The sequence below is a fragment of the Taudactylus pleione genome, unplaced genomic scaffold (genome assembly GCF_031769625.1).
Source record: "Taudactylus pleione unplaced genomic scaffold, aTauple2 ptg000560l, whole genome shotgun sequence".
In the NCBI taxonomy this organism is placed as follows: Eukaryota; Metazoa; Chordata; class Amphibia; order Anura; family Myobatrachidae; genus Taudactylus; species Taudactylus pleione.
Genome location: NW_028284962.1, coordinates 1,265,205 through 1,291,674, shown reverse-complemented (window position 1 = coordinate 1,291,674; position 26,470 = coordinate 1,265,205). Strand labels below are relative to the sequence as shown.

General features: G+C 43.4%; 1 protein-coding gene across 4 annotated transcripts in view; it reads left to right on the top strand.

Annotated features, from left to right (window-relative positions):
* Window positions 1-26,470, top strand: part of LOC148481812 (nuclear receptor ROR-beta-like) — a 94,280-nt gene that overhangs the window by 41,202 nt on the left and 26,608 nt on the right. Inside the window, exons 1-7 of one of the 4 annotated variants that reach the window (XM_088452949.1) lie at window positions 2,928-3,001; window positions 6,467-6,608; window positions 7,320-7,688; window positions 7,915-8,036; window positions 20,020-20,152; window positions 21,082-21,189; window positions 22,591-22,701. In XM_088452949.1, coding sequence (XP_088309075.1) covers window positions 2,960-3,001; window positions 6,467-6,608; window positions 7,320-7,688; window positions 7,915-8,036; window positions 20,020-20,152; window positions 21,082-21,189; window positions 22,591-22,701 — 1,027 coding nt within the window. In that variant the 5' untranslated portion in view covers window positions 2,928-2,959. Of the gene's footprint in view, window positions 1-2,927; window positions 3,002-6,466; window positions 6,609-7,319; window positions 7,689-7,914; window positions 8,037-20,019; window positions 20,153-21,081; window positions 21,190-22,590; window positions 22,702-26,470 lie in introns of those variants that run through there. The other 3 variants (XM_088452948.1, XM_088452947.1, XM_088452950.1) reach the window with 3 other exon arrangements.

Sequence of the window (26,470 nt, the reverse complement as noted above, 5' to 3'; positions counted from 1 at the left end):
AGTTCATGACATGCACTAACAGGTGCAGGGTTATGCCCTTGTGAGAAACAAAGTTCGAAGTACACGCTGAACTGGTGTGGGGTGAAACCCCAAGTCCGACACGAGGCTAGTTCCTCAGGATAGAATGGAGGTCAATAACAGGTTTGAGCCCTGTATCGTGACGGAGGTCCGGTGTTGAGCCCTGAGATGTAACAAGATCCGGAACGAGGTTAAGCCCTGAGACGTAATGAAGATCCGGAACTGGGTTGAGCCCTGAGACGTGATGAGGGTCTGGAACCGGGTTGAGCCCTGAGACGTGATGAGGTTCCGGAACAAGATTGGGCCCTGCGATGTGATGAAGGTCTGGAGCAGGATTGAGCCCTGAGATGTGATGAAGGTTCGGAGCAGGGTTGAGCCCTGCGGCGTAATGATGGTCTGGAGCAGGGATGAGCCCTGCGGCGTAATGAAGGTCCGAAGCAGGGTTGAGCCCTGCGGCGTAATGAAGGTCCGAAGCAGGGTTGAGCCCTGCGATGTGATGGGGTTCCAATGAGGATAGACTGTAACGGTGCAGTTGACAACTGTAGAAGAAGTAACCCCATTGTCCGTATGAGTCAATAATGACAAGTAAACCAAATAGTGTACCGTAGAATGGAAAAGCAATAATAGAGCAGGATAACAACGGAAAGACAATGGCAATGCTGAGCTTTGTAGTGCAGCTGATAACCTGTATCAGAACTTGAACTGGGACACGAGCAGGAATGTAGCGAGGTCCACAGCATACACCAGGCACAGCGAGGATCTGGCAGGAGTCCAAGGAAGACCTGAAAGTAACGTTGCACAGACAATGAGGCATAGTTAGTAACAGGCTTTATACTAGACGTCTGTGATCCATAGGATGTTCAGAACATGTGACCCAAATAGAATCAGGTTTGGAATAATAAGCAATCAAGGAATCCAACAACCTGACGACACCTAAGAAACAGATGATCACTTTAACTCTGAGCACACTGCATGTGATGAACGCCAGCAACCAGGATAGATCCTCCAACGACCACAATGGAACTTTGGCAACTGTAGTTTATCTTTATGTACTGAAATAGTCAAAGTCCTGACAGAAAGAATCAAGCAAAAGAAATACACAGGGGTTGCAAAAAAACATTGGGCACCCAAGTGACATAGACTAGTTTGTGGGGACCCCATAAAAAAACAAACTCAGAGGCATGGCAGAAAACTAACACTGATGATATAGAATTTTTTTTTCTTTTTAAGTGATCTAACATTGTAGTCTCAGCTGATGGCAGGAGTGCTAAAAAAGAATCTAAAATGTATTTCATACTGTCATAGGGCCTGATTCAGAGCTGAACGCTCTGACCAGAGCGCTCGCTCTGAATCAGGGCCCTCCTCCATGAAAATGGAGCGGCCTCCTGGCCGCTCGCATAGCTGTGGGTGACCACCCACAGCATATGCGAGCGGCCAAAAAGATGGTCGCGATGGTCTTGACCATTGCGACCATCGGACTTGCGATGGAGACCCTGCGGTAGGGTCTCCCTGCCACAATCCCTGGAGTGATTTTGGCTCTATCAGAGCCAAAATCACTCCCACTGACATCACTAGTGATGTCAGTGGGGCCGGCTGCAGGCGGTAGGCGTTCCCATGGGAACGCCTACGTCTGGCAGGCACGCCCCCGGCACGCCCACCAAAGGGGGCGTGCTGTCAATCAGCATCGACAGCACGCCCCCTTTGGTGCGAGACCCGGAGCGATGGAAAGCCCGTCGCTCCCTGGGTCTCACGCATGCGCACGACGGAGCTCCCTCCGTCGTGCACATGCGCAGTGGGGAACATCGACCCGCTTGCGAGCGTCCTGCGGCTCACCAGTTGGTCTGAATGACCCCCATAGTCCCCAGCCATTCACTTTACAGTTTCCTATACACAACAGGGTGTGTGTGTGTAAAGAACAGTTTTCACACTTGTTTTGGCCTTCAGACTAGCGTGGCGGGGAAGTGGGGAGTAGGCGTCAGATGAGTTCCACCACCTCTCCAGGACCACTTTAAGCCCTGGTGGCACGAATGCATTTAACTCTACATTATCCCCGATATGCCTATTTTCTCAATTAGAGTTCTGTAAGAGCTAAAAGGGTGTAGGCTACTAGTACCTACTTCTATAACTTAATTCTTGGTGGTAAGAATTGCCAACACCAGAAGGGATGGGGGGAATACTTGGCATGATCCATGGGAACGCAATAAATGCTGGACATTTAGGGACTGCATTGTATATTGTATTTAAAAGAGGTTTATACAGCAAGTAGGGTTGCTGAGAGTAGGTTGAAGTGGGTACAAGGCACTGGGGCCTGTACCTGTCAGAGAGGTACTAAAGAGGCACAGCCATACCTCCAGTGGGCATCACAGCATAAAAAGATGGCCCCAGTGGGATTTCCTGGTTGCCCTGGCAGGAAGCGTGTATTCATTATATGATGATTTATATGGATGATGTGCTAGACTTTTGGAAGACTAAAACATTGAGTGGTGGTTATTATACAAGGCTTTTAAAAATAAAATATCCCTACCTAGACCAATCTGAAGCGGATTCTAAGGTTCACAGTGAAGAGACATTTGCACAACAGGTACTTCAGAGGATGTGCTGAACCATTTATTGATTGTGGCGATACAAATGAATAACTAAATGTATTTGCACCCTTTGCAGTGCAACGTTGTTTGTCTCAACTCAGAATCTGCTATGTATGCTCGAAAGTAGGCGAGTATGATTTAAATATGCTGTCATCTTTGAACTTACATGCCTTGTATCTGATATTTCAATTATTATGGTGATTAGCTAGCTCCCTTTATAGGGTATATACAGTAGGGTATAACATGCTTGTGACAATTTTTTTTAATTCTCTTCATGCTTCATATTTGTCACGCCTGAGGATTGGAGTTTGTCAAAACAGGCATGGGAGGCTGATTTGGAGATTTGGAAGGCGTGAATGAAGTTGGGAGGCTTGAGCCAAGACTTCCTTATGTATGAGGTGAGGAGTTAGAGGAGCTATAGAGGATGATGGGCCCAAAGCCGAGAACAGGAATGCAAAGTCTTTATTAACAGCGAGTAGGAATGAGAGCTAGAGATAATGATACTGTATAGATGAGCAGAATCGGGTTGGGACCGATGTTGAGTAGGGCCAGAATGACCGGTAATGCTGAAGAGCTGCAATTGTTTTAAACTGATAGTGATGAACTAGAGTTCTGAATCGGTTGGAGACCGATGAAAATGTTTGAAGTTCTGAATCAGTTTGAGACCGATGGTGAGGAGTTGGATTTCTGAATCGGTTTGGCACCGATGATGAATGTATCGGATGGGACCGATGTTTTAGAGATGACAGCTGGAATCGATGATTGGAGATATTGGATGAGACGATGACTGGAGGTATTCAATGAAACTGATGACTGGAGGTATCAGATGGGGCCAATGATTTGAGATATTGAATGAGGCCAGTGTTTGGAGGTATTGAATGAGACCAATGTCTGAAGGTATTGAATGAGACCGATAATTGACGGTATCGGCTGGAACTGATGGAGGCAGTAAGGACAAGTCTCAGTGGTAAAACCAGACTGGAGTGCAAAATGGTATTGGAGAATTGTTTACCAGACTTTGGAACTGGATATATCGGACTGGAACTGTTCTGATACGGAGTACATGGATCTCCAGGGATTGGATGCTGCGATCAGCTGGTCTGGGAGAAGCGCTCTAAGTGGAGGAAGAGTGTCAGGTGACAGAGTCTAACATGGCTGTGCCCTTCCTGTTGTTCTGGGGGGAACTCAGGCATGCAGTTTGTATCCCATCATGCTGGGGAGAAACACTGTGAGCAAGGGACTGCGGAGAGTCATATCCATGCACAGTGACAGGACACAGAGCAGAGCGGGCAGGATCAGCGCAGGTAGACCTCAGCACCAGCCGTGAGCGATGTACAGCATGAGCGGATCTTAGCACTAGCCTGGACATGCACTGGAGAGGTAGGAAAGAGGTTTTAAGTGTCCGGACCATGACAATGTTGTTATTCACCTGTTATTGTTAATATTATTGTTTGGAGATTGTCGCGCCTGCCATCTTGTAGGCCTTTAACGCTGATTGGATAAAACAGCACACACCTTCTATGGATATGCATGAGTACCAGGTGTGACGCAAGCCGCGATTGCCATTTTAGGTTGTTTAGTTACACCAGATTGGGTCTATTAGTACACACCTCACCAGTTAACAGATGTATCTATACAATGCTCTCCAGCTATGTTTGGTCCCTACAGTGTTCTGAAGCATTATTAGTCCCTATGTTTCCTTAAGTCATGCGTTCCAGGGTGAAATGTGTTATCATTTGTCTCATTATCACATTAACCTTTAGGTATATAGGGTGGCTCTGGAGGCAGTGTCAGTATGTTCATGGTTGGCTCCTGGTGCTGCTGATCCTTGTGTGACCTGTCTTAACAAAGACCCCCTGAGGGTCGAAACATCGACTCATATGATGTTGTGAAGTTAAATAAATCATTTCTTAAAACTGGACATTGGTGAGTGTCCTCAATTATTGCTTATTGAAGCTAAATCTGGAATATTTATTAGAACACCACCTATTTTTTTTAGAGGTATGCCAACAGTCATGGGATAGTAGTATGTAAAGGTAATGGTAGGTAGCATCACCACCTGCATCAGTTGTATTCTGACATCTACTGAGTCAGTTTGAACACCGGCTAGGCTGCTCATGGCAAGGTGACATGAATTATTGGAGCAAATGCCCGATGACTGCGACATTCCATTTCTGAAGTTGTGTGGATATTCAACATTCATCGATCTACGTTGTCACGTGTGTACCGGGAATACCTCATAGAAGGCATTACCACCCACGCGTGGACAGTGCAGTGGCCGACCATGGGTGCTTAATGATCATGACCAGCAGTGTCTGGCCAGAATTGTCCGTGGTAACAGACAAGCAACACTGGCTCAAATAACATCCACATTCAATGCAAAAGGTACCAGATGCATAACCAGCAGGTTAGTGCAGCGTGCTTTAGCTTCCATGGGATATGGGAGCAGAAGACCCAACAGAGCGCTCCTGTTAACACTACAACACCGGACACAGTGCCTCTCCTGGGCTTGTGATGTCGCTTATTGTAGCCTGGGAGGTTGGCAACATGTGGCATTGTCTGATGAGTCATGGTTCCAGTTGTTACGGGATGATGGTAGGGTTCGGGTGTGGCGCAGACCCCGTGAGACCATGGACCACAGTTGTTCACATGGCATGCATTGGGTCCGCTTGTCCGCTTGAACATGTCATTCACCGGTAACCGCTATATTGCATTGCTTGATGACCATTTTCAGCCCTTAATTAGACTTCATGTACCCCCACAAAGATGGAATATTGCAGAAGGATAATGCATCGTGTCATTGGTTTCAAGTTGTCCAAAACTGGTTTGAGGTGCATTCTGAAGAGTTCTGATGAATGGTGTGGTACTACGTTCGCCCGACATGAACCCAATCACGCCTTTATGGGACATGGTGGATTTGTCTTTTTCTGAAAGGTAGTTCTTACATGGAGGTATGTTTTGGGTCATTATCATGTTGTGACAACTAGGCATAGACCAGAGGGTATTTTATGGCACTACAAAATGTTGTTTTAGCGTTTTTGGGTCATGGTTGGTTCACAGTCCCAGTCACTCTGTGCAAGTTGCAGACACTGGATCCAGTAAAAGAGCCCCAGACCATTATGCTTCCTCCTCTATGTTTGGCAGTTGGTGTCACATGTAGTGTTTTGCTATGAAAAGCAATGCTTTTTAAAATTTTGAGCTTAAACACATGGGAGCTTTTTCAAGCCGATTCTTAGTAAATATACCCCATTCAATGTGCAACCGTCCTTTAACCTACTCAACAGCATATAAAAAGCCTTATGATAAACCAAAGATTTTGATTCCTGCTCCATAAGACATTCTTCCAGTCTTCAGTAGTCCTCTGGCGATGCTTCCTGGCCCAGGCAAGCTTCATTGCTGCAGAACAGCTGTAAGTTCTGCTATCAATCAATTAAAACACTCTTAAATTGTTCACTATAATGAAAGTGTTTGAAATTAATTTATCAGCTTTTTACTTCACTTACGGTACCAGTATTGTGACAGGATACTCAATCCTTAAAATGGAGCCTATCAAATATATAACTGTAAGTGGCATGTGCTGTGCTAATCAAATGCCAGACTCAGTTGAAGTCCTGAAAGATAACTTCACAGCTTTTGAGTTACACCTGTAACCTTAATGACTATTTGAAAGCAATGAGACAAACTATTATAGCGTTCATTTGCAATCTACAAATTTAACACTTCTAGATTAAATGTAAGTTGTCTCTCTGTTGTAGGTTCTTAAAACGTCATTCCGAAGTAAATTTTTTTTATTTACCCTGGCTTTCCTTTGGACTATATATTATATCTAAATACATCTGATTACCGGTTGACTCTCTTCCTAGGGTTTCTTCCGAAGGAGCCAGCAGAATAATGCCAACTATTCATGCTCTCGACAGCGTAACTGTCTAATAGATCGTACTAACCGCAACCGTTGCCAGCACTGCCGGCTTCAGAAGTGCTTGGAACTTGGTATGTCCCGAGATGGTGAGTAGGACATAGAATTGAAAAGACTACAATTTCTGCAGATATGATATGTACCTCAGATTGACAGCTGAGATGTGGTAAAGCAAAATGATTGCTATAAAGGTTATTAACCATGAGAGGTGGCATGCTCAGAGAAAGTACTAGCACACAATGAGTTGCGTGTATGTGTTTACCTTTGCTTAGAAATAATCTCAAATATTTTCTCTGAGAACTGTAATTAGAAATTCTGCAGGAAGCAAGGAATCAGTTGCTATTAGCTGATCATTACTTAATTAATGTGTTCTACCAGCAGCCTAACCCAGCAATCTCATGGTCACACAACTCCAGTCAGAAATGCCAGCTTGATCTACCAGAGGCACTAGTCTCAAATTTGGTAACCACTGCTTTATTGATGCACCCAGATTAACAGAATAACTGGGGATATATACATACAACTTTTTTTATTGGAATACAATAAAAATATAATGTAGAAGTGTTTGAAGGACTGAGCAAAATTGTTTCCTGGTTTCCGTTCCAAAAATAAGGTAGCCATAGGGACACAAAATATGTGTTTCAGTTTCTTGAGTACAGAAAGTTTCTTGGCCTGACATATACCCATTAGTAATGATGAATGACTGTTTGTTATAACAGTGATATGTATATATGTATGTGAATTAATGCATACAGCATATCTATGTACATAACTTAAAATCTCTTTCATTGTGTTCTCAGCTGTGAAATTTGGTCGAATGTCTAAAAAGCAGAGGGACAGTTTGTATGCTGAGGTTCAGAAGCACCAACAGAGCCAAGAGCAAGTTCTAGGCAGAGAGGGACCGGATACAGTCCCTTTGGGTTATCCCACTAGTGTAAGCAGTGGCCTATCTGACCTAGAAGACCTAAGTGGCTTGCCAGATGGTTTGCTCTTCGATTTCCCCTTAACCCCTGATGAGGGTAGTTCTTACTACAGCCTTGAGATGCCACTTTCTACACAGCCCTCTCCAGATCCTAGCCAAGACTCTACACCAGAACAACTCACTGTACACTGCCCTAGGGGTCCAGCAGATGACCAAAGTGTGATGGACATTAATGCTACAGAAATAGGTAGGTGTCTGCATGGAATAGTCAAAGTAGAAAAAAAGGCCAATACTGTACCTTTAGAACAATACATCTATTGACAATCAAGACATTAAGTTGTGAACTCTACAATTGTTTGATTAGCAGGGTTAAATAGACAATGAAAGATACATGTAATATGATTATTATCAGTGGGATACCTCAATGATTTGTGAAAAAAACAAGTGACAATTTGTGCACATTTCTTACATAGATCGTGTGTCACAGAACATAATCCGATCCCATTTAGACACTTGCCAGTACACAAGCGAAGAGCTTAGCCGAATGACCTGGAGTCTTCACTCACAGGAGGATGCCCGAAGACTTCAAAGCAAGGTAATATAATAGCACTTCATAGACATATAGTGTAGATATGTATGTATTCCCTTGTGCAACATGCGTGTAAGAAGAAAAAACATTCAACTTGCAATACTTAGGGAGCTAACGGGGATCTCCGGCAGATGGCGCTTAGTCCCCAACCCACCCCCCTCCCCCCAAAAGCATATAAGTGAGCTACTATGCTCATTGAGGTCAGAGCAGGTGGAGCTCTTTCTGTAGTTGCTCCTAACAGGTCAAATTGCAAGAGGGTGGCAATTACACAATGGAGATCAACACTCAGCCCATTTCTAAGTATATTGTCCAGTCATCACATTTGCTGATGCAAAGTTGCAGGCAAGTCCATTTTGCAGACAGGATCTTATATGTTTTCGCACAGCTCATGCTTTGAAACCGAGCACAATCATCTACGACTGACTCAGAGTCGTACGAGTGTAGAATTGTTCGCTAAACAAAGCTGTGCCTACGCAGAGATTCCTCCATTTTCAGGTGGATGTTTTGGACCTAGTGTAGGGCTGGTGCAAGTACGTACTGATAATAATGATGGCTATGGAACCAATCCTATGTATTTGGGTGCTTTTGTTTTATAGGTATGTACAACTCAGCATACAGGTGAATATCCGCATTTAGGGCCTGATTCAGAGCTGAACGCTCTGACCAGAGCGCTCCCTCTGAATCAGTGCCCTCCTACCTGAAAATGGAGCGGCCTCCTGGCCGCTCGCATAGCTGTGGGTGACCACCCACAGCATATGCGAGCGGCCAAAAAGATGGTCGCGATGGTCTTTGACCATCGCGACCATCGGGCTTGCGAGGAGACCCTGCGGTAGGGTCTCGCTGCCGCAAGCCCAGGAGTGATTTTGGCTCTATTAGAGCCAAAATCACTCCCACTGCTGTCAATCAACATCGACAGGACGCCCCCTTTGGTGCGAGACCCGGAGTGACGGAGAGCCCGTCGCTATCCGGGTCTCGCGCATGCGTACGACGGAGCTCCCACCGTCATGCGCATGTGCAGTGGGACAACATCGACCCGCTTGCGAGCGTCCTTTGCTCGCGAGCGTGTCTGAATGACCCCCTTAGTTTGGTGCACACAGTGCAAGTGCAGCTGTGGCAACTTTGAAATGGCCCCATTATGATAATTATGTACTATCGAACAGAAAAGTGCCCACATACTGTACTGTGTATTGGGTTCCATTGAATCAATTATTAATAAACCTTTTTACTGACTTTTTCACTGATTAAAGACATAGGGGTGGATGACATTTAACTGGTTGTGAATCAAGCACACATGTAATAGAAGTGATCCATGTGATGTGGAACCTTGCATATCTACTAACTTTTTGCATAAGGATTGCTGTAATTATATTTTCTGTTATGGTGAGTCCCCACCTTGATTTCTATTATTTTATCTCTGTATTTCCTCCTGTGTCTCACTTTCCCTCTGTACTACCATTCTCTGACCCACCTGCTTTCTCAACCTTTTTCCCACTGCCCCCTCAGCCTCATTCTCTACTGTCCCCTCAGCATCTCTCTCCCACCTCTATTTGTCTCCCTCCTACCTTTACCTTCAGTCCTCCTCCGCAGGCCCATCATCCTTAGATTCTGCTCCACCTCTGTCCAGTCACCAGTGGAGTGTGATCATCCGGGTGAGTGCACGTTAAGATGGACGTGCACATATCTGGCCAATGACCAATGACACTCTGTTGGTGATTGGACGTAGGTGCACCCAGCATCTTTATTATGAAATATATATATATACTGTATATGTATTACAGAAAGACAGAGTGATATAATATACTAATGCATATATTGAAAAAAGGATACAGAATTCATATTCTGCCCAAAGCTAAAAAGAAAAAATTGGGCTGTTCAATTAGTGCACAATCCTAAATGGCTACACATGGTGCAACCAAAGGTGCCTTGTTGTACGCAAGCGGCCGATGGGCATCTGTGTACAAATTCAGGGGGCTGCTGTGGTATTTGCATATTTTCACAGAACCTCTGTGTAGAAAGTCGCAGCTGCGATAATGTTTTCGTCCACCTTTGCATCAGTCCCTTCATCATAAATAGTCACTTAACTAGAAAGCTTGGCAGTGCTGCCATTTCCATTATATGTTTTGTATTAAAGATAGACAGTCTAGAGCTGCATCCTGAAGAGCCAGAGGTTCCAGCCATTCCCCCAATTACAGAGAATGACTGGAACCCTGGAGGGTGTTGTGTTGGCTGCAAATATCCGATGCCCATTATAGGATGCAGAAAATCACCCCTGCCCAAAAGCATATAGAAGCCAGGAGGACCATAAGATCACCTTTCTTACAGAAGGACAGTATGGACGATCCCCTCATGAAGTTTTGTTTCTTTAATCTATTTTTACACTGTGTGAGGAAAGAAGATGACAAGATATAACAGACCTATCACACCTCTTCCTACACTGACTGATAACACACTGACTGATAGCACAATGACTGATAACACACTGACTGATAGCACACTGACTGATAACACACTGACTGATAACACACTGACTGATAGCACACTGACTGATAACACACTGACTGACAGCACACTGACTGACAGCACACTGACTGATAGCACACTGACTGATAACACACTGACTGATAACACACTGACTGATATCACAATGACTGATAACACAATGACTGATAGCACACTGACTGATAACACACTGACTGATAGCACACTGACTGATAGCACACTGACTGATAGCACACTGACTGATAGCACACTGACTGATAACACACTGACTGATAGCACACTGACTGATAACACACTGACTGATAGCACACTGACTGATAGCACAATGACTGATAGCACAATGACTGACAGCACACTGACTGATAGCACACTGACTGATAGCACAATGACTGATAACACACTGACTGATAGCACACTGACTGATAACACACTGACTGATAGCACACTGACTGATAGCACAATGACTGATAACACACTGACTGACAGCACACTGACTGATAGCACACTGACTGATACCACAATGACTGATAACACACTGACTGATAGCACACTGACTGATAGCACAATGACTGATAACACACTGACTGATAGCACACTGACTGATAACACACTGACTGACAGCACACTGACTGATAGCACAATGGGCCTGATTCAGAGCCGGGGCCGGCTATTTAAATTAACCGTTCGCTCTTTGCGGTCTGTTGATGCCTCTATGTCTGAACGAGCGAACAAAACATGCAAACGTAATTTTGAAAAAAAAACGCCCCCTGGCCGCTCGCATCATACGTCATGTCCGCTATTTATTAGATGAATCGAGTACATCGGACAGCGTATGAACTGCTCGCTATTCTTGTGGTTGGTTTTTCCTACCACAATCATGCGAGCAGTTCTGACTATAAAACAACCAAGTGACGTGGTCGATGACGCTGCTTTAGTAATTATGCACACCCTTAAAACGACCGTTGTGACCGTTTGGCACGCCTGCGTTCGGATCTCCACTCCCCGTTTTCAAGCACCTTCCCCTGTTACCACCCACAAACGCCTCAATCTGTCACTCAAATTAGCAGGCATTCGCTATTTAGTGAGCACACGATTTTCGGCCGCACTGACTGGTTCGCGCATGCGTATTAAAATCCGTACGCATGCGCAGTTGTGCGAACATTGGTCGGAACGAACGAGCGGCCGCTTACGAGCGGCTCTGAATCAGGCCCAATGACTGATAGCACACTGACTGATAGCACACTGATAACACACTGACTGACAGCACACTGACTGACAGCACACTGACTGATAACACACTGGCCAGACTTATGCCAGGTACCCACTACCCGATTACATAGAGCGATTGCACGATTACTACATCGTAATCGTGCAATAGTTCAGTAATCGGGCATACATCGGGGATGTAAATGTCAGAAATGACCAGTGATGCACGCTTCCACTGGTCGTTTCCGACATCAATCATCGCCCGAACATCCTGTTCAACCTGACGATGATTGATGTGCTTACACTGAATGACTGAATGTTCAGTGTAGGCGCAGCACCAGATTGTGAAACGACTGCACGATTACAATGTCGTAATCGTGCAGTAATTTCTATGTCTGCTAGTGGATGTGCCCCATTAGATGTTAAATGTTTACAGTTTCATATCTCAAGCTTGGTAAATGGGAAAAACTTCATTAAATAAAAGCAATAACAAAAGTTTCACCCAGAATTGATGGATAACGTTTATGTCAGTCTTTAGGTTTGCATTTAAGTAAAATAGTAACAATAATCCACGTCCATTTTGTAAACTAGCATATGCCCATTTCATGTAGTCTGGCTATATTGTATTACAGGTTGAGTCTCCGATATGCAAAATGCTTGGGACCATGGGTATTTTGGATAACGGAATATTCCGTATTTTGGAATAATTGCATATCATAATGAAATATCTTGGGAATAGGACCCCAATATACACACAGAATGCATTTATGTGTTATATACACCTTATGCCCACAGGACCTCATTCAGAGCCGGACGCTATTTGCGCTCGCTCGTTCAGAAAAAGGGGCTGGCTATTTAAATTGAGCGCTCACTCTTTGCGGTCTGTTGACGCCTCTATGTCTGAGCGAGCGTCCGAAACATGCGCTCGCTATTTTGTAAAGACGCCCCTTGGCTGTTCGCATCATACGTCATCTCCGCTATTTATTTGATTAATCAAGTACATCAAAAGGCGTATGAACTGCTCGCTATTCTTGTGGTAGCATTTTCCTACCGCAATCATCCGAGCAGTTCAGGCTAAAAGACAACCAAGTGACGTGGTCGATGACGCTGCTTTGTTAATTATGCACACCCCTAAAACGCCCGTTTTGACCGTTTGGCACGCCTGCGTTCGGATCTCCACTTCCCGTTTTCAAGCACCTTCCCCTGTTACCACCCACAAACGCCTCATCCTGTCACTCAAATTAGCAGGCACTCGCTATTTTGCGAGCACACAATTTCCGACCGCACTGACTGGTTGGCGCATGCGCATTACGACCCATACGCATGCGCAGATGTGCGAACATCGCTCGGAGCGAACGAGCGGCCGCTTACGAGGCCCACAGCTTGCAGGTGATTTTATACAATATTTTCAATCATTTTGTGGCTCAAACAGGCCCTGATTCAGAGCCGGACTGTATCAGGGCCAGTCTTTTTTTTTTTTTAGAACGGCCTCCTGGCCACTCGCATAGCTATGGGTGACCACCTGAGAACGCAGCTGCATTCACTATAAACGTCTGTGACACTCCCATATCACTCCCATGAGACAGACTATTTTAAAATCGCTTTAAGCCGCCACCCAGTCACCTCCCATTATGCCCATGGCTTTTTGCCGCCAGCTCAAATGGGAGCGATTCCATACGCAGCAGCGTTCTCTGTGTACACTCATTAGTATGCATGCGCATATGAGTTTACAGGACCTTTTTCGCACAGTAGCAAATAATCGCTCAACTGCGCAAATATCGACACTGTGTCAACCTCTGAATCTGGCCCTTAGAATTAACTTTCATTACCCTACACACAGACAGATCTCATAACAATGTGTTGGCTACACAGTATCCTGTATTATAACATGAAGAGTGGTCAATTTATATCTGTATGTAGAACAGTGATTTAAATATTGTTGTTACTTTGCAGAACTTAAATAAGTACTCATTTAATGTCCAGAGCAGGATAAAAATATATATATATATATTTTATAGCTTGTTAAAAATATATGTAATCCTTGTCCCCCGGATGAAACAAATTATACTGCTTTATAAATGCTGATCTACAATACTTAAAATAATTGTTGCAGTTTTTTGCTCCAAGTTAAATATATTATCTCCCATGGCTAGTAGCACAATATCACATAGATAGAGGGGAAACATTTGGGAAGCAGATGGCCAGCTTCCCGACTGTATAATCCTGGCAAGGGTTAAATGACAGGCATCGAAATCCCGACGCCTGTCATCTTCCCTAGACCGACACCCGGCTTACCGATCGAAGGTTAGCCGGGTGACGGGCGCGGACAGCTGCGGGGGGGGGAGGGTTAGGTTTAGGGTTTTCGGGGGGGACTTAGGGTTAGGCACCCCCCCGGGAGGTTAGGTTTAGGCTAGGGGAAGGGCGGTTTTGGGTTAGGCACCCCTGGGGGGAGGTTAGGGTTAGGCACCCCCCTGGGGGACTTAGGTTTAGGCGGCGGGGAAGTGGGGGTTAGGTTTAGGCACTTAGAGGGGGTATTAGGGTTAGGCACCTAGGGGGGAGGTTAGAGTTAGGCACCCCTAAGAGAGGGTTAGGGGGTAGAATAGGTTAGTGAATACTTACCTTGGGACGATCAGGATATTCATCCTTGTCGGGCTGCCGCTGTCGGGATTTGAACCGCCGGCCATGCATACTGAATCCCGATAGAGCCTGACCAGGGCCTCTATTACAGCCGGTCGTACCCTTCCTACTGGATGGCTGGAGAATACTCAAAATATGGCGCTCAGTCTGTGTGCCGCCTCTAACTGCTCTGCTCCGCCAGACCAACAGGAGGCTGTCATTGCTCCATCCTCTGGCTGTAGGATTCAGCAGACTTTTAATGTCCTAATTAGCTTGAAAAAATCTACAGTAGTGGTTGAAACATGTAGCTGCCCTCTCACTGATGGGACATTTCCACTACTGCTGCCACTTTATGCTGATCAGGACATTACAAGTCTGCTGATTCCTACACCCAGAGGACTGAGCAATGAAGGGCCTCCTGTTACCCACATTAGACTTGGCATATCCTTCCAGCATGAAAAATGGAATTTAGAGATGACAGGTTCAGTATTGACTTTTGTTTTCACCAAGTCAGAGCAATTGGATTTTTCTAATTGGCTATCTAAAACATTTGAGAGCCGGATAGCCAATAGGATGCTGTGTTTGAGATCTGAACATAACCGTGTAAAACAGAACTACCCATCTCTACTTTCATTTATTTATTCTTACTTAATTACTGACTGAGATGAAGCCACTGGCACTTAAGAGTTGTGTAAAAATTATTTTATTCCAGACATAGGCCTGCTGCGAAAAAGATGTATCAAAGCTTCTAAAGAGAAAAGGTGGTGTTGTCTATAGCAACCAATAATCTTCTGCCATTTTAGAAAAAGTGCTAGATGAATGATAGCTAAAGTAGAAAATGATTGGTTGCTATGGGGCAACTTCTCCACTTATTCTCTTTGGAAGATTTATACGTCTCAGTGGCATTACATGGAGACATTTACTAAGTCTTGGACGGAGATAAAGTGAATGGAGATAAAGGCCCTCATTCAGAGCCGCTCGTAAGCGGCCGCTCGCTCGTTCTGACCGATGTTCGCACATCTGCGCATGCGTACGGATTTTAATACGCATGCGCGAACCAGTCAGTGCGGCCGAAAATCGTTTGTTCGCTATATAGCGAATGCCTGCTATTTTGAGTGACAGAGGGAGGCGTATGTGGGTGGTAACAGGGGAAGGTGCTTGAAAACGGGGGTGTGGAATTAGATCGCAGGCGTGCTTAAAGGTCAAAACGGGCGTTTTAAGGGAGTGCATAATTAATACAGCAGCGTCATTGACCACGACACTTGGTTTTTTTTTACTCCAAACTGCTTGCAAAATAGCGGTTGAAAAAACCAGCCACAAGAATAGTGAGCAGTTCATACGCTGTTCCATGTACTCGATTAATCTAATAAATAGCGGACATGACGTAGGATGCGAGCGGCCAGGGGGCGTATTTCTCAAAATTACAACCGCAAGTTTTGCTCGCTCGTTCAGACTTAGAGGCGTGAACAGACCGCAATTAGCGAACGGTTCATTTGAATAGCCACCCCTTGTTTTAGAACGAACGACCGCAAATAGCGAGTGGCTCTGAATCAGGCCCAAAGTTCCAACCAATCAACTCCTAACTGCCATGTCACATGCCTGTATAAACTGACAGGAGCTGAGTGGTTGGGACATTATCTCCGTTGACTTTTATATCCATTCATGGCTTCGGGCCTTTTCAATAATTCCTGTATGCTTATTCTGGCTTCTATCTTTGAGAGATATAAAGCAGAGAGAGGTAAAGTACCAACCAATCATCTCCTGTCCCTTTTACAGGCTGTGGGTGGGATGTACTGAAGGGAAATTGAGGCCAACAGCCGTATTCAATTTGGAGCGAAAGTCCGTGCTGGACTTTTCGCTCAACGTCGGAGCTTTTCTGGGGATAAAGTATCGGGCGTGCGCCCGCTTTATCCCCGTATTCAATGAAAAAGTTACGAAAACGGGAGTCGGCGAAACAGGATCGGCGAAAAAAAACCAGGAGTTTTTTTCCCCACATTGAAGAAGTGATGCAGAAGAGCACTTAGGTTATTTTTTCATTTTTTTAAGTGTTCCCATCAAATTTGGGGTACATGAAAATGGGTGCTATCATATTTTTAAGTCCTTAAAGTGTTTTTTTTTTAATTCTGCAAAAATGCACCTGCCGCTAATAGCCTATTCTAGAAAACACCTGCCGCATATTTTCAGAATAGCCCTGAACCTATTTCCCTATTTTTAAACACTTTTTTTTCCTTTTTTTTACCCCAATTTTTTTTATTTTTTTTGTCCCTATTTTTTTTTTTAACTTTTTTTAAACTTTTTTTTTACACAGTTTATTTTTAAATGTCATTCCCAGGGGTGCAGGCTATTTTTTTTAAGCCTGCACCCCTAAACCCCAATTCTGCACTTTTTTTCGCCATGTAAAACATGGTGAAAAGTTATCCCCGTTTTTTTTCAAAGACTTTTCACACCTGCGAAAAGTTTTTGAAATTGAATAGGGGATAATTGAAATCGGCGAAATGATGTCATCGGCGGTAATTTATTGCCGATTCCGAACTTTTCGCTCCAAATTGAATACCCCTGCAAAACTGTCAAAACTACCATATGTACCAAAATGCATTACTTTCTGGAGCTTGAACGTGAGCAACGCCATCTATAGATATTGTTACCCAATAGAAGCATTTGGGCTCCTCTTCACATTCCTCACCAAAAAAGATAAAATCGGATCCCTCCCAGCATTACCTGTGGCGTGCACATCATACAACCCATGCACAGAGGGACTTCTGGGTCATAAACACCAAAGTCCCCTCTTTTCGTGAACAGGTGTCGTCTGCGATTTTAATTGCAATTCTAGGTACATACTGGTATGTACCCTATAAGTGGTGAAATGTACCCCATCCATATGTAATACATCCTACCCTGTGTTTGAAAAATGACAGATAGGAGCTGATTGGTAGGTTCTTAGGCCCAGATTTATAGTGATAGTTTTGTTATCACCCAATACTAATCTTAAATGGTGGTCCAACCATTCAGCTCCTAACTGTCATGCAGTGCTTAAAGTAGTTCCAGAGACGTGTTGGAACTCCCCCCCCACTTTGTTCTCGGTGCTTTCTCAATAAAGGGACACCGCGCACCATAGGCATGCATCACAAAAATGGGCGTGGTCTCAAAAGAAAGTGCTGTGACAACACAATAGTATCCCCAATTCAAATTATGCTACACAGTAGTACAATCTTATTCACATTACCCCACAAATAGTACCCCTAATGCACATTACAACACATAGTAGTGTCCCATTTTCATGTTATGACACACAGTAGTGCCCCTTTTACACAATGCCAACATTAGTGCCCCTTATACGCATTGCCTAGAGTAGTAGTGCCCTTAATACACATATGCCCACAGTAGTAGTGCCCCTTTTACAATGCACACAGCAGTACTGCCACTTACACATAATGCCCACAGCAGTAGTGCCCCTTATGCAATGCTCACTGTAGTGGAGCCCCTTATGCAGTGTCCCTAGTAGTGGTGCCCCCTGTGCAATAGCCCCAGTAGTAATGCCCCCTGTAGTAGTGCCCCCTATAGTAATGACCCCAGTAGTAATACCCCCTGTAGTAGTGCCGCTAGTAATAATGCCTCTCTGTAGTAGTGCCCCCAGTAGAGGTGCCCCTTACAAAAGAAAAATACAATTAAAAATACAAACACAATACTTACCATAAGTCCCGCTCCTCCGGTCTGACCACTCCTCAGAACTATGGGAGAGACGTCATGACGTCTCTCCCATAGTGCCCACTGCTGGAGCCGGAAGCCGGAGCCCAGGAGTGAACTCCAGTCTCCGGCTGCCGTTGTGGGGAAGGAGTTGAACGCCCATTGGTAACAAAACCTCAGCGGGCTCCTGGCAAATGGAGCCCCCCAGTGGCACGTGGCAACTGGCCGGGTAAGGTGGGCTGGAGGAGACGGAACTCTTTCCGCCTCCAAATGGAGCTCCGGACCACTTTAACCCCTGATATCATGTGTTTGAAAAATTAAACGTTTGCACATTAAGGGACGCATTTAATAATTATTGGATTTCAGACTCGATAATTCAAATTTCTTATCACCTCTGTTCGCTGCAATAAGAAATTCACATTTTCCAAAATGTATTAAAAAGTCACATGTTGGGACAGGGGCTCCAAAAGGTCCTCTTCCCTGCGATGTGTAAAGAATTGAAATGATCACAAAAGCAATAATTTTCCTTCTATCTTGCGAGTCAGGGCCGTTCTGCGCATGCACGGTCTGCTGAACACAGCCGGGAAGGGTTCTGGAGGAACCCTCTCCCGATAATTTTTGCAAAATACTGTAGGTACCTATTGGCTACTATATGGTAACACCATCTGGAGATGGTGTTATTCTATCATGGCCAAACTAAACTTGGTCAATCTGAAAGCTTTTTGAAAGCTCCATTTCCGGCAGCAGCTGCAGCCCCCATAGGTTTCTATAGAGGCTGCGGCTGGTGCCGGAAATGGATTGCAGAGATATGTGTTGTGGTCTCTCCTTCATACAGTCGGGGCATCTTTAATATTTGCAGGTATCCCCCGAAATGAGTGTTTTCGGTGGATATGCCCCAAATATTTAATGATAAATAGGCCCCTAAAGCTTTAAAGTGTATGACTAAATTAACACAACTTTGCCTATCAGTTTAAAACATTGATCTTACTTTTTATACATGTAGAAATACTTTATGGGACTTTTATACATTGACAGGAGGACACTTAGGGGGTCATTCAGACCCACTCGCGAGCGGCTGTACGCTCGCAAGTGGGTCGATGTTCCCCACTGCGCATGCACACGACGGAGGGAGCTCCGTCGTGCGCATGCGCGAGACCCGGGGAGCGACGGGCTTTCCATCGCTTCGGGTCTCGCACCAAAGGGGGCGTGCTGTCGATGTTAATTGACAGCACGCCCCCTTTGGTGGGCGTGCCGGGGGCGTGGCGGCCAGACCGAGGCGTTCCCATGGGAACGCCTACCGTCTGAAGCCGGCCCCACTGACATCACTAGTGATGTCAGTGGGAGTGATTTTGGCTCTGATCGAGCCAAAATCACTCCAGGGCTTGTGGCAGGGAGACCCTACCGCAGGGTCTCCGTCGCAAGTCCGATGGTCGCGATGGTCAAGACCATTGCGACCAACTTTTTGGCCGCTCGCATATGCTGTGGGTGGTCACCCACAGCTATACGAGCAGCCAGGAGGCCGCTCCATTTTCATGGAGGAGGGCCCTGATTCAGAGCGAGCGCTCTGGTCAGAGCGTTCGGCTCTGAATCAGGCCCTTAGTCATGCAATGTAAAGTCCACCTCCTATTTTTTTGTAATGCTTGAAAATATCTCTGCTCAGCTCCGTATATTTCAGAATATTTGTATTATGTCATATATTTGGTATGCAAAACTGCAACTCATTTCATAATAGTGTCCAGTGGTGATATGTTGTTTTGGGTCATAGAAGGCCTACATACCCCTAGAGCGCCCTGAACCGAACAACGTTGGCTTAGTAGCAGGGGTCATTTTAAAGAGAGTTGTGTATTTACAAATTGGATAGTAAATAATGTTAGTAGGTAGGTACAAATATCACCTGGACTTTGCTGAAATGTATGAAACAGAATTGACACAAGTGTTTAAGTGTCTTGTGTGAATAAAAAGTCTCTTCTTCGCCTCTTCCCAGCCCTGTGAAGTGATGTGGCATATATGTGCCATCCATATATCGAATGCAATTCAATACGTGGTGGAGTTTGCAAAACGTCTGGATGGTTTCATGGAACTTTGTCAAAATGACCAGATAGTGTTGCTAAAATCAGGTAAGAAAGTGATGACATACTGTAAGGTCTATAGAGGGGGGCATAGTGACTGGGAGGACTGCAATCTGATGTTAGGGAGCTAGCAGGGGAATATATAACTAAACACCTTGTATGTAGAAAAATAAGCAAAGATTACAAAGTAAGACAAAGTTGAGATAAAGGGTGATTTGTGGAAACATAATAATTTGATACTTATATAGCACGTTTCTCCCAATGTGACCCAAAACACTATGTATTATTGCAGCTGGTGAGGCAGCCACCATGTGTAATCATTGGTATCAGTTGCTGCCTCATGGGAGCATGATGTGAGACAGCATTGCTTACCACTGTGCCACTGGGCACATACTACAAAGAGATACAGTTTATATGGGGAAAGAACAATGTCAAAAGGTACTTTAGAGATTGTTTTAGTTCAATGACTGTTATTATTTCCATTATGGAATACTGTCAGAGTGTAGCCACTATACTGTGTGTTTGTAAAGCAAATGACAGAAAATTAATTCATTTTTATTTTACCCTCAATCATAAAGTACCTTATGTATAATACTTGTATTTTCATATTGTTTTCTGACAATTATCTTTCTAACCTTTGGCCTCCGACTTTTTCTCTCTTTTATTTTCATCTTTCTATCAAACACACCTTCACCCAACTAAACCTGAATTTGCATTTTGTTTCCCACTGGTTAAAAAAACACCCTACTTAAATCATCTGCGTAATTATATCCTGTTTTCCCCTCTTTTATGGCCCTGGGTGGGAGCCTAATCATTTGGATTTATAATTAAATATTTCACATTTTAATATGGGAAAACATTTTGTCTTAACATTGCCCCTATACATGTATTTATGTTTTTCGTTTACCCATGGGTTCCTGGGAACATTTTGTCCCTCCTCTCCCACCTCCTCTGGCTCTTTTATTCCTCCGTATTAGGTTGCCTGGAAGTCCTGCTTATTAGAATGACCCGGGTGTTTAACCCCATTAACAATACAGTACTTTTTGAAGGAAAGTTTGGAGGAAACCAAATATTTCGATCTCTAGGTAACAAATCAATATTTATTTATATTTTGCTCTTACAAATTAAATCTATATAATAAGTGTGAAAGCATGTCTGTCTGTTTGTTCTTTATGTAAGGCCAGAGTTGTGGACCTAGCTACACCAAATTTGGCAGGGTGGTGTAGTTTGACCAGGATTAGGTTTTTGCCTAGATTTGAAATTGGTCAGGGCACCACACTGTCACACAATCCCTAAAAATGTGGGTACTCGTAAATTACACAGGTTAGTTAGTCAGAGTTAGTCAGCCCTCTGTGTTTGCATGCAAGGGCAGAACTAGAACTTTGTGGCCCACATAGCAAGATCTTAAAAAGGCCCCCCTGAGGTAAAAAAAAAACATATTTGCCCCCATACAGAGCCCATTCAGGTTATGCCACACAGTAGTACCCCTTATACACATTATGCCATGCAGTAGTAGTACCCCTTATACATTATGCCACACAGTAATGCCCCTTACACATTATACCACACATCAATGCCCTTTGCAGATTATGCCACATAGTAGTAGTGCCCCATATAACTCATTATTCCACACAGTAGTAGTGCCCCATACACATTATGCCACACAGTAGTGCCCATTATAACACTATGCCACATAGTAATGCGCCTTACACATTATTACCCCCCCCAGCAACTCACCTCCCCATGTCCCTCCAGCAGCCTCTCGTCTCCACCTGTATGCCAACCCATGACACCTAGTCCCCCCTTAGCAGCCCTGACTGGACCGGACCATCTCTTATGCGTGACTGGGTGCAGGGGGAACGATGGGCCACAGAGGCAGTTCAAGGCATGATAGCAGCCCTTGCACCCATGGTAGTTACGCCACTGTTTGCATACATGTTAGCAAACAGTGGGGTCCTTTTCAGGATCAATGGAATGAGGTTATAGGTGAGGACAATGTAAACAAATAAAGGCTGCAGGTGTACTTTAGGGTCCAGTCTTCAACCTGGGCAAGCCGGGCATCCCAGCTAGTTTAGAATAAAAATATTCCTTCATTTTAGCTCCTGTATTTCATTTAAAATGTATGTTTAGAATCTGGCTTAATATATAAACCCATATCACTCTTAAACATTTTCTGCCCCCATACAGGAGACACTTGTGCAAAAGGCAACATAGCAGAAAAAGTGCAGAAACCCACATTAGCTAAGCAGAATGTCACTGACAGGTTTAGTACAGTGAAAGCAAAATTCACCTTCTCTGCATTTACCTATGCTTGAGGGAATTTATGAAACATGAATGAAATTTGGTGTATAGAAGTGTATCATTTCTAAGGACAGCTTAGAAAATGAATACGAAAAATCTAATTGTTTGCAGTGGTTTAGTTCTTATATATGTTCACCGATATATTTTAATATAATGTTCATTTAACTTACTTTTTTTATATCCAGGATGTGATGACTTGGTATCTGCCATCTTTGATTTTGGCCGTACCCTCTGCAATTTGGACTTGTCCGACAAGGAAATAGCTCTGTTCAGCGCTGCAGTTCTGATGTCTCCAGGTACAAGAAACATGACATAAACTAGCACACTTGTGTGTATTTGATTGTGAAATTGTCTTGTGTATCCATATGTCTTATTTAAAAGCTATATTTATACAATGTAGGAGAGAGAAATGGACTCTTAAGTATTTCCTTGGTTATGAGAAAAGCACTACATTATAATAATTAGGCACTACATTTTGTGGCAAGGAAGCGCATAAAGAGATAGCATACATGGTTTCTCATTTAGATGACGTGGTTACAATTTTTAAAGGATGATCCACTACAATGATGATAAAGGAAGACCATGTAGAACTACCTCCTACAGACCAACGCCACAGAGCATAAAGCAGAAATCCCCGTAATGTTTTCTATATAAAAAAATGACTTTATAAATCAGTAGGCAGTTATATGCAATGTACAGGGTGACGGGTTAAGGGATAATTTATATACAGTATTCTAGCTCCCGCCATGTGATAAGTGAGTGCACTCAGTACATTAGTCTGTACTAGTAAGGACTTCTGAGCTTGCGGCAGAGAGATAATGTTAGAGAGACATACTGTAGCTGTGCCCAACAATCACTCTTATATGCTAATCACGTTTTAGTTGAATGGGAATAGAATTTGTGTAATCCTGAACAGTCACTCTGTGCTCCAGAAAGACTATTCAATGATGAACATTTACTTAAAGGCACCAAAAAATAATATTTTGAGCATCTATATAATTCAAGGGAAAGTCACCCCTGCCTTTCCCGTTCCATTACTATCACAATAACTTAACTAGCAATAGGAAGTTGTTAAAATGAATAGAGACCAAGGCACAGTGCAAAATCTTCTTTGGTGATGTCACATGCTTTGATTTGTGATTATGCTTTTAGATTTTGTCAAAATGGATTTGTAGAGCAAGTCGGCATTTGAATTGAATGATGACAAGAGAAGTTGGGGCAAAAATATATTTAATTTATGGGATACCAACGCCAGAATCCCGACCGCCAGCATCCCAAAGATATAAGTAGCGGGATTGGGGGGAGTGTTAGGGTTAGGCACTAGGGGGAGGGTTAGAGTTAGGCACTAGGGGGAGGGTTAAAGTTAGGTACTGGAGGGGAGGGTTAGGTTTAGGGTGCCAGAAGGGGGAGGTTAGGTTTAGGCACTAGGGGGGGAGATTACATTCAGGTACCGGGGAGGGAGGGATAGGGTAGGGAGAGGAAGAGGGTTAGGATACTCTGTTGGGATGCCGGCTTTCGGGATTTTGACCGCCGGGATCCCAGGTGCCGGGACCCAAGCACCAGCATCCCAATGCATCGGCCTCCATTTACGGAGTGCTATTATTAAAATAAGATAAAAGCATTTTTAACGGACTTCCTGGCTTTGTGGACGGGCATATAATCATTTTCACTTTAAAACACTTGATTTTGCACCACTTCAGGAGATTGTGATACATGCTACATGATAAATAGGGTATATTTCTAGATGCACTTTGTCCAGTATTAAAAAATAAACATCAAATAAATAAAAGTGTCATGTGTAATAAAGGAAATCCCAAAGTCACCTCACTGTAATGATTAATTTAGGCTATGAATAAGGTTAAAACATTTTAGGGGAAAACAGATGAGTTTTCTTGAATATATACAGCAGTTCTAACAAGGTAAGCGGTTGGTCTTTGATGGGACTTTTAACTTACAGTACACAGTTCATTCATTCAGATTTTTCCATCTACAGCATATTTTTCATATGTAGTCTGTCGACAATGAATATATGGACAGTCATAATGTCAACACCATAATGTAGAATGTTACCATGTTGACATGTTTAAAATGTTGTCATTCTACATGTCGACACCTCCACCATGTGTATAACCAATATAATGTCGACAATACAAATCTTAGGGTTAGTGTAAAGCTGGGCATCCACTATACAATTTTCTGTAAGATATCTGTCCAATCTGGCTGGTTGGAATGAAAACCTGGTAATGTATGGGAGCAAATGACAGTTGATCATATGGTTTTAAAAACTGAATAAAGGACAAAAAAATTGCTCAAATTGGTTAAATTTGTGTGTTTTAACCAATTTGTCTGAACGACCATTTTTGACTATTTTCCAGTGTTTGTGAGCAAATGGACGATTGTCATTTGCTCCCATACATTATCAGGTTTTCATTCCAACCAGCCAGATTGGGCAGGTATCTGACAGAAAATTGTATAGTGGATGCCCAGCTTTAGGGACAATGTTGGAAATAGGTGTCGGCATTATGAACATGTCGACTTCATGTCAAAGTTGACATGCTGCAAGTCAACACTGTACATGTCGACATGTATTATGTAGTAGATACACCAAAAATGTGTCAGCGCCACCTTCAAGTTTTCTAGAGGATTGATACAGAATATATGTAATCCCTTAATATAAAAGGTGTCAGCTAAAACCAAACGTGAGAGGTCTTTTGGAAGAGCCCTTAAATGTGAAATATTGCAAATATGTTAGGTGATCAGCGACTGACGTATATTCTACAATGATTTGTGGAATGTGCAAATATAAACCAACAAATATACCATACAGAGTGTGAAAATAAAAATCCCAATTTAATATTTAAAAAAGTATAAACAATCCTGTGCATACAAGCACAGATAATAAAAATAAATTGAATTTCCCACAGTGTGCAAATAGTGCTAATAAATATTTAAGATGACGTTAAAAATGCAATTCATACATTTAAAACGAATGGAGTTTATATATTTAAATATTTAAAAAAGCCAGTTACACAAAGGGATCAGTGGATAAAAACAAGTAAAAAGGTATTTTAAAAAGGTTCAAAACTTGTTTTAAAAATATATAGGAAGTTTCTACAAAATGAGATGCTTATCTGTAATAGTTAATTCAGTCAGAAAAGGCAGCTAACCCAACGCGTTTCATCCATCAAGGGGTGCAGTTAATCAGGGTTTGCCACTTTTTATACCCTTTATGAGACAGTCTCGTTTAGATTATCCATGACATCACTTCCGTATCAGTCACATCGAAAAAGGGCGCTCTTTTTTTTTACAGAGGTTCATACTGAATTAGTAATATATATATTATCCCACATCTGTCCATAATATAAGATTTGTAAATTTTACATTAGCATTTGCTGAATTCCGAAGTAGTTTGGTGCCACTTATTCGTATGCTGGCTTCCTCCCTTACTTACTCGGCTTCCGCCCAAAGATGATGTCATCTGTCATGTTACCGGTAGCACAAGTAAACTTGAGGTCGCTCCAGGAAATGTCCGTATCTGTAATGTTACGTCCGCCATTTTCTTGTAGTCCGTATGTGGCTGGTGCGTCCGCCATTTTGTTGTGGTCCGTGTGCGGCTAAATTTAACTTCTCTCAGTTCGGCAGAATTCTCCAAGTGTCCTCCAGCTTGCGCCGTTGTCTCCGCCCACTGGTGATATCTTGTTCACTCCCCATTTTCCACTACACCTGTAGTGAATGGAACATATCGGCATCATCGTCGCTAGGGTAATGGCGACGCCATCTTTCATACACGGCTGATGATGAAGAAGGAGAAAGAAATTACAAAAATATATAGAGATATATACAAATAGGAGGCTGGCTCCCTAATCATGTGCTTAGCTAGATATGTTTTAATGCATATTCACTCAACGGGGGTAATGCATAAAAGTTCTCTAATATCAATGTGAAAAGTAGTGAAAAAACGTATATGGTAGTTTAGATCTTATATGAAAAAAATCTCTTATATATTTTAGGATATTGTACTAAAAAAATAAAAACCAAATAAAGGAGATATGGGATAGTTAATTA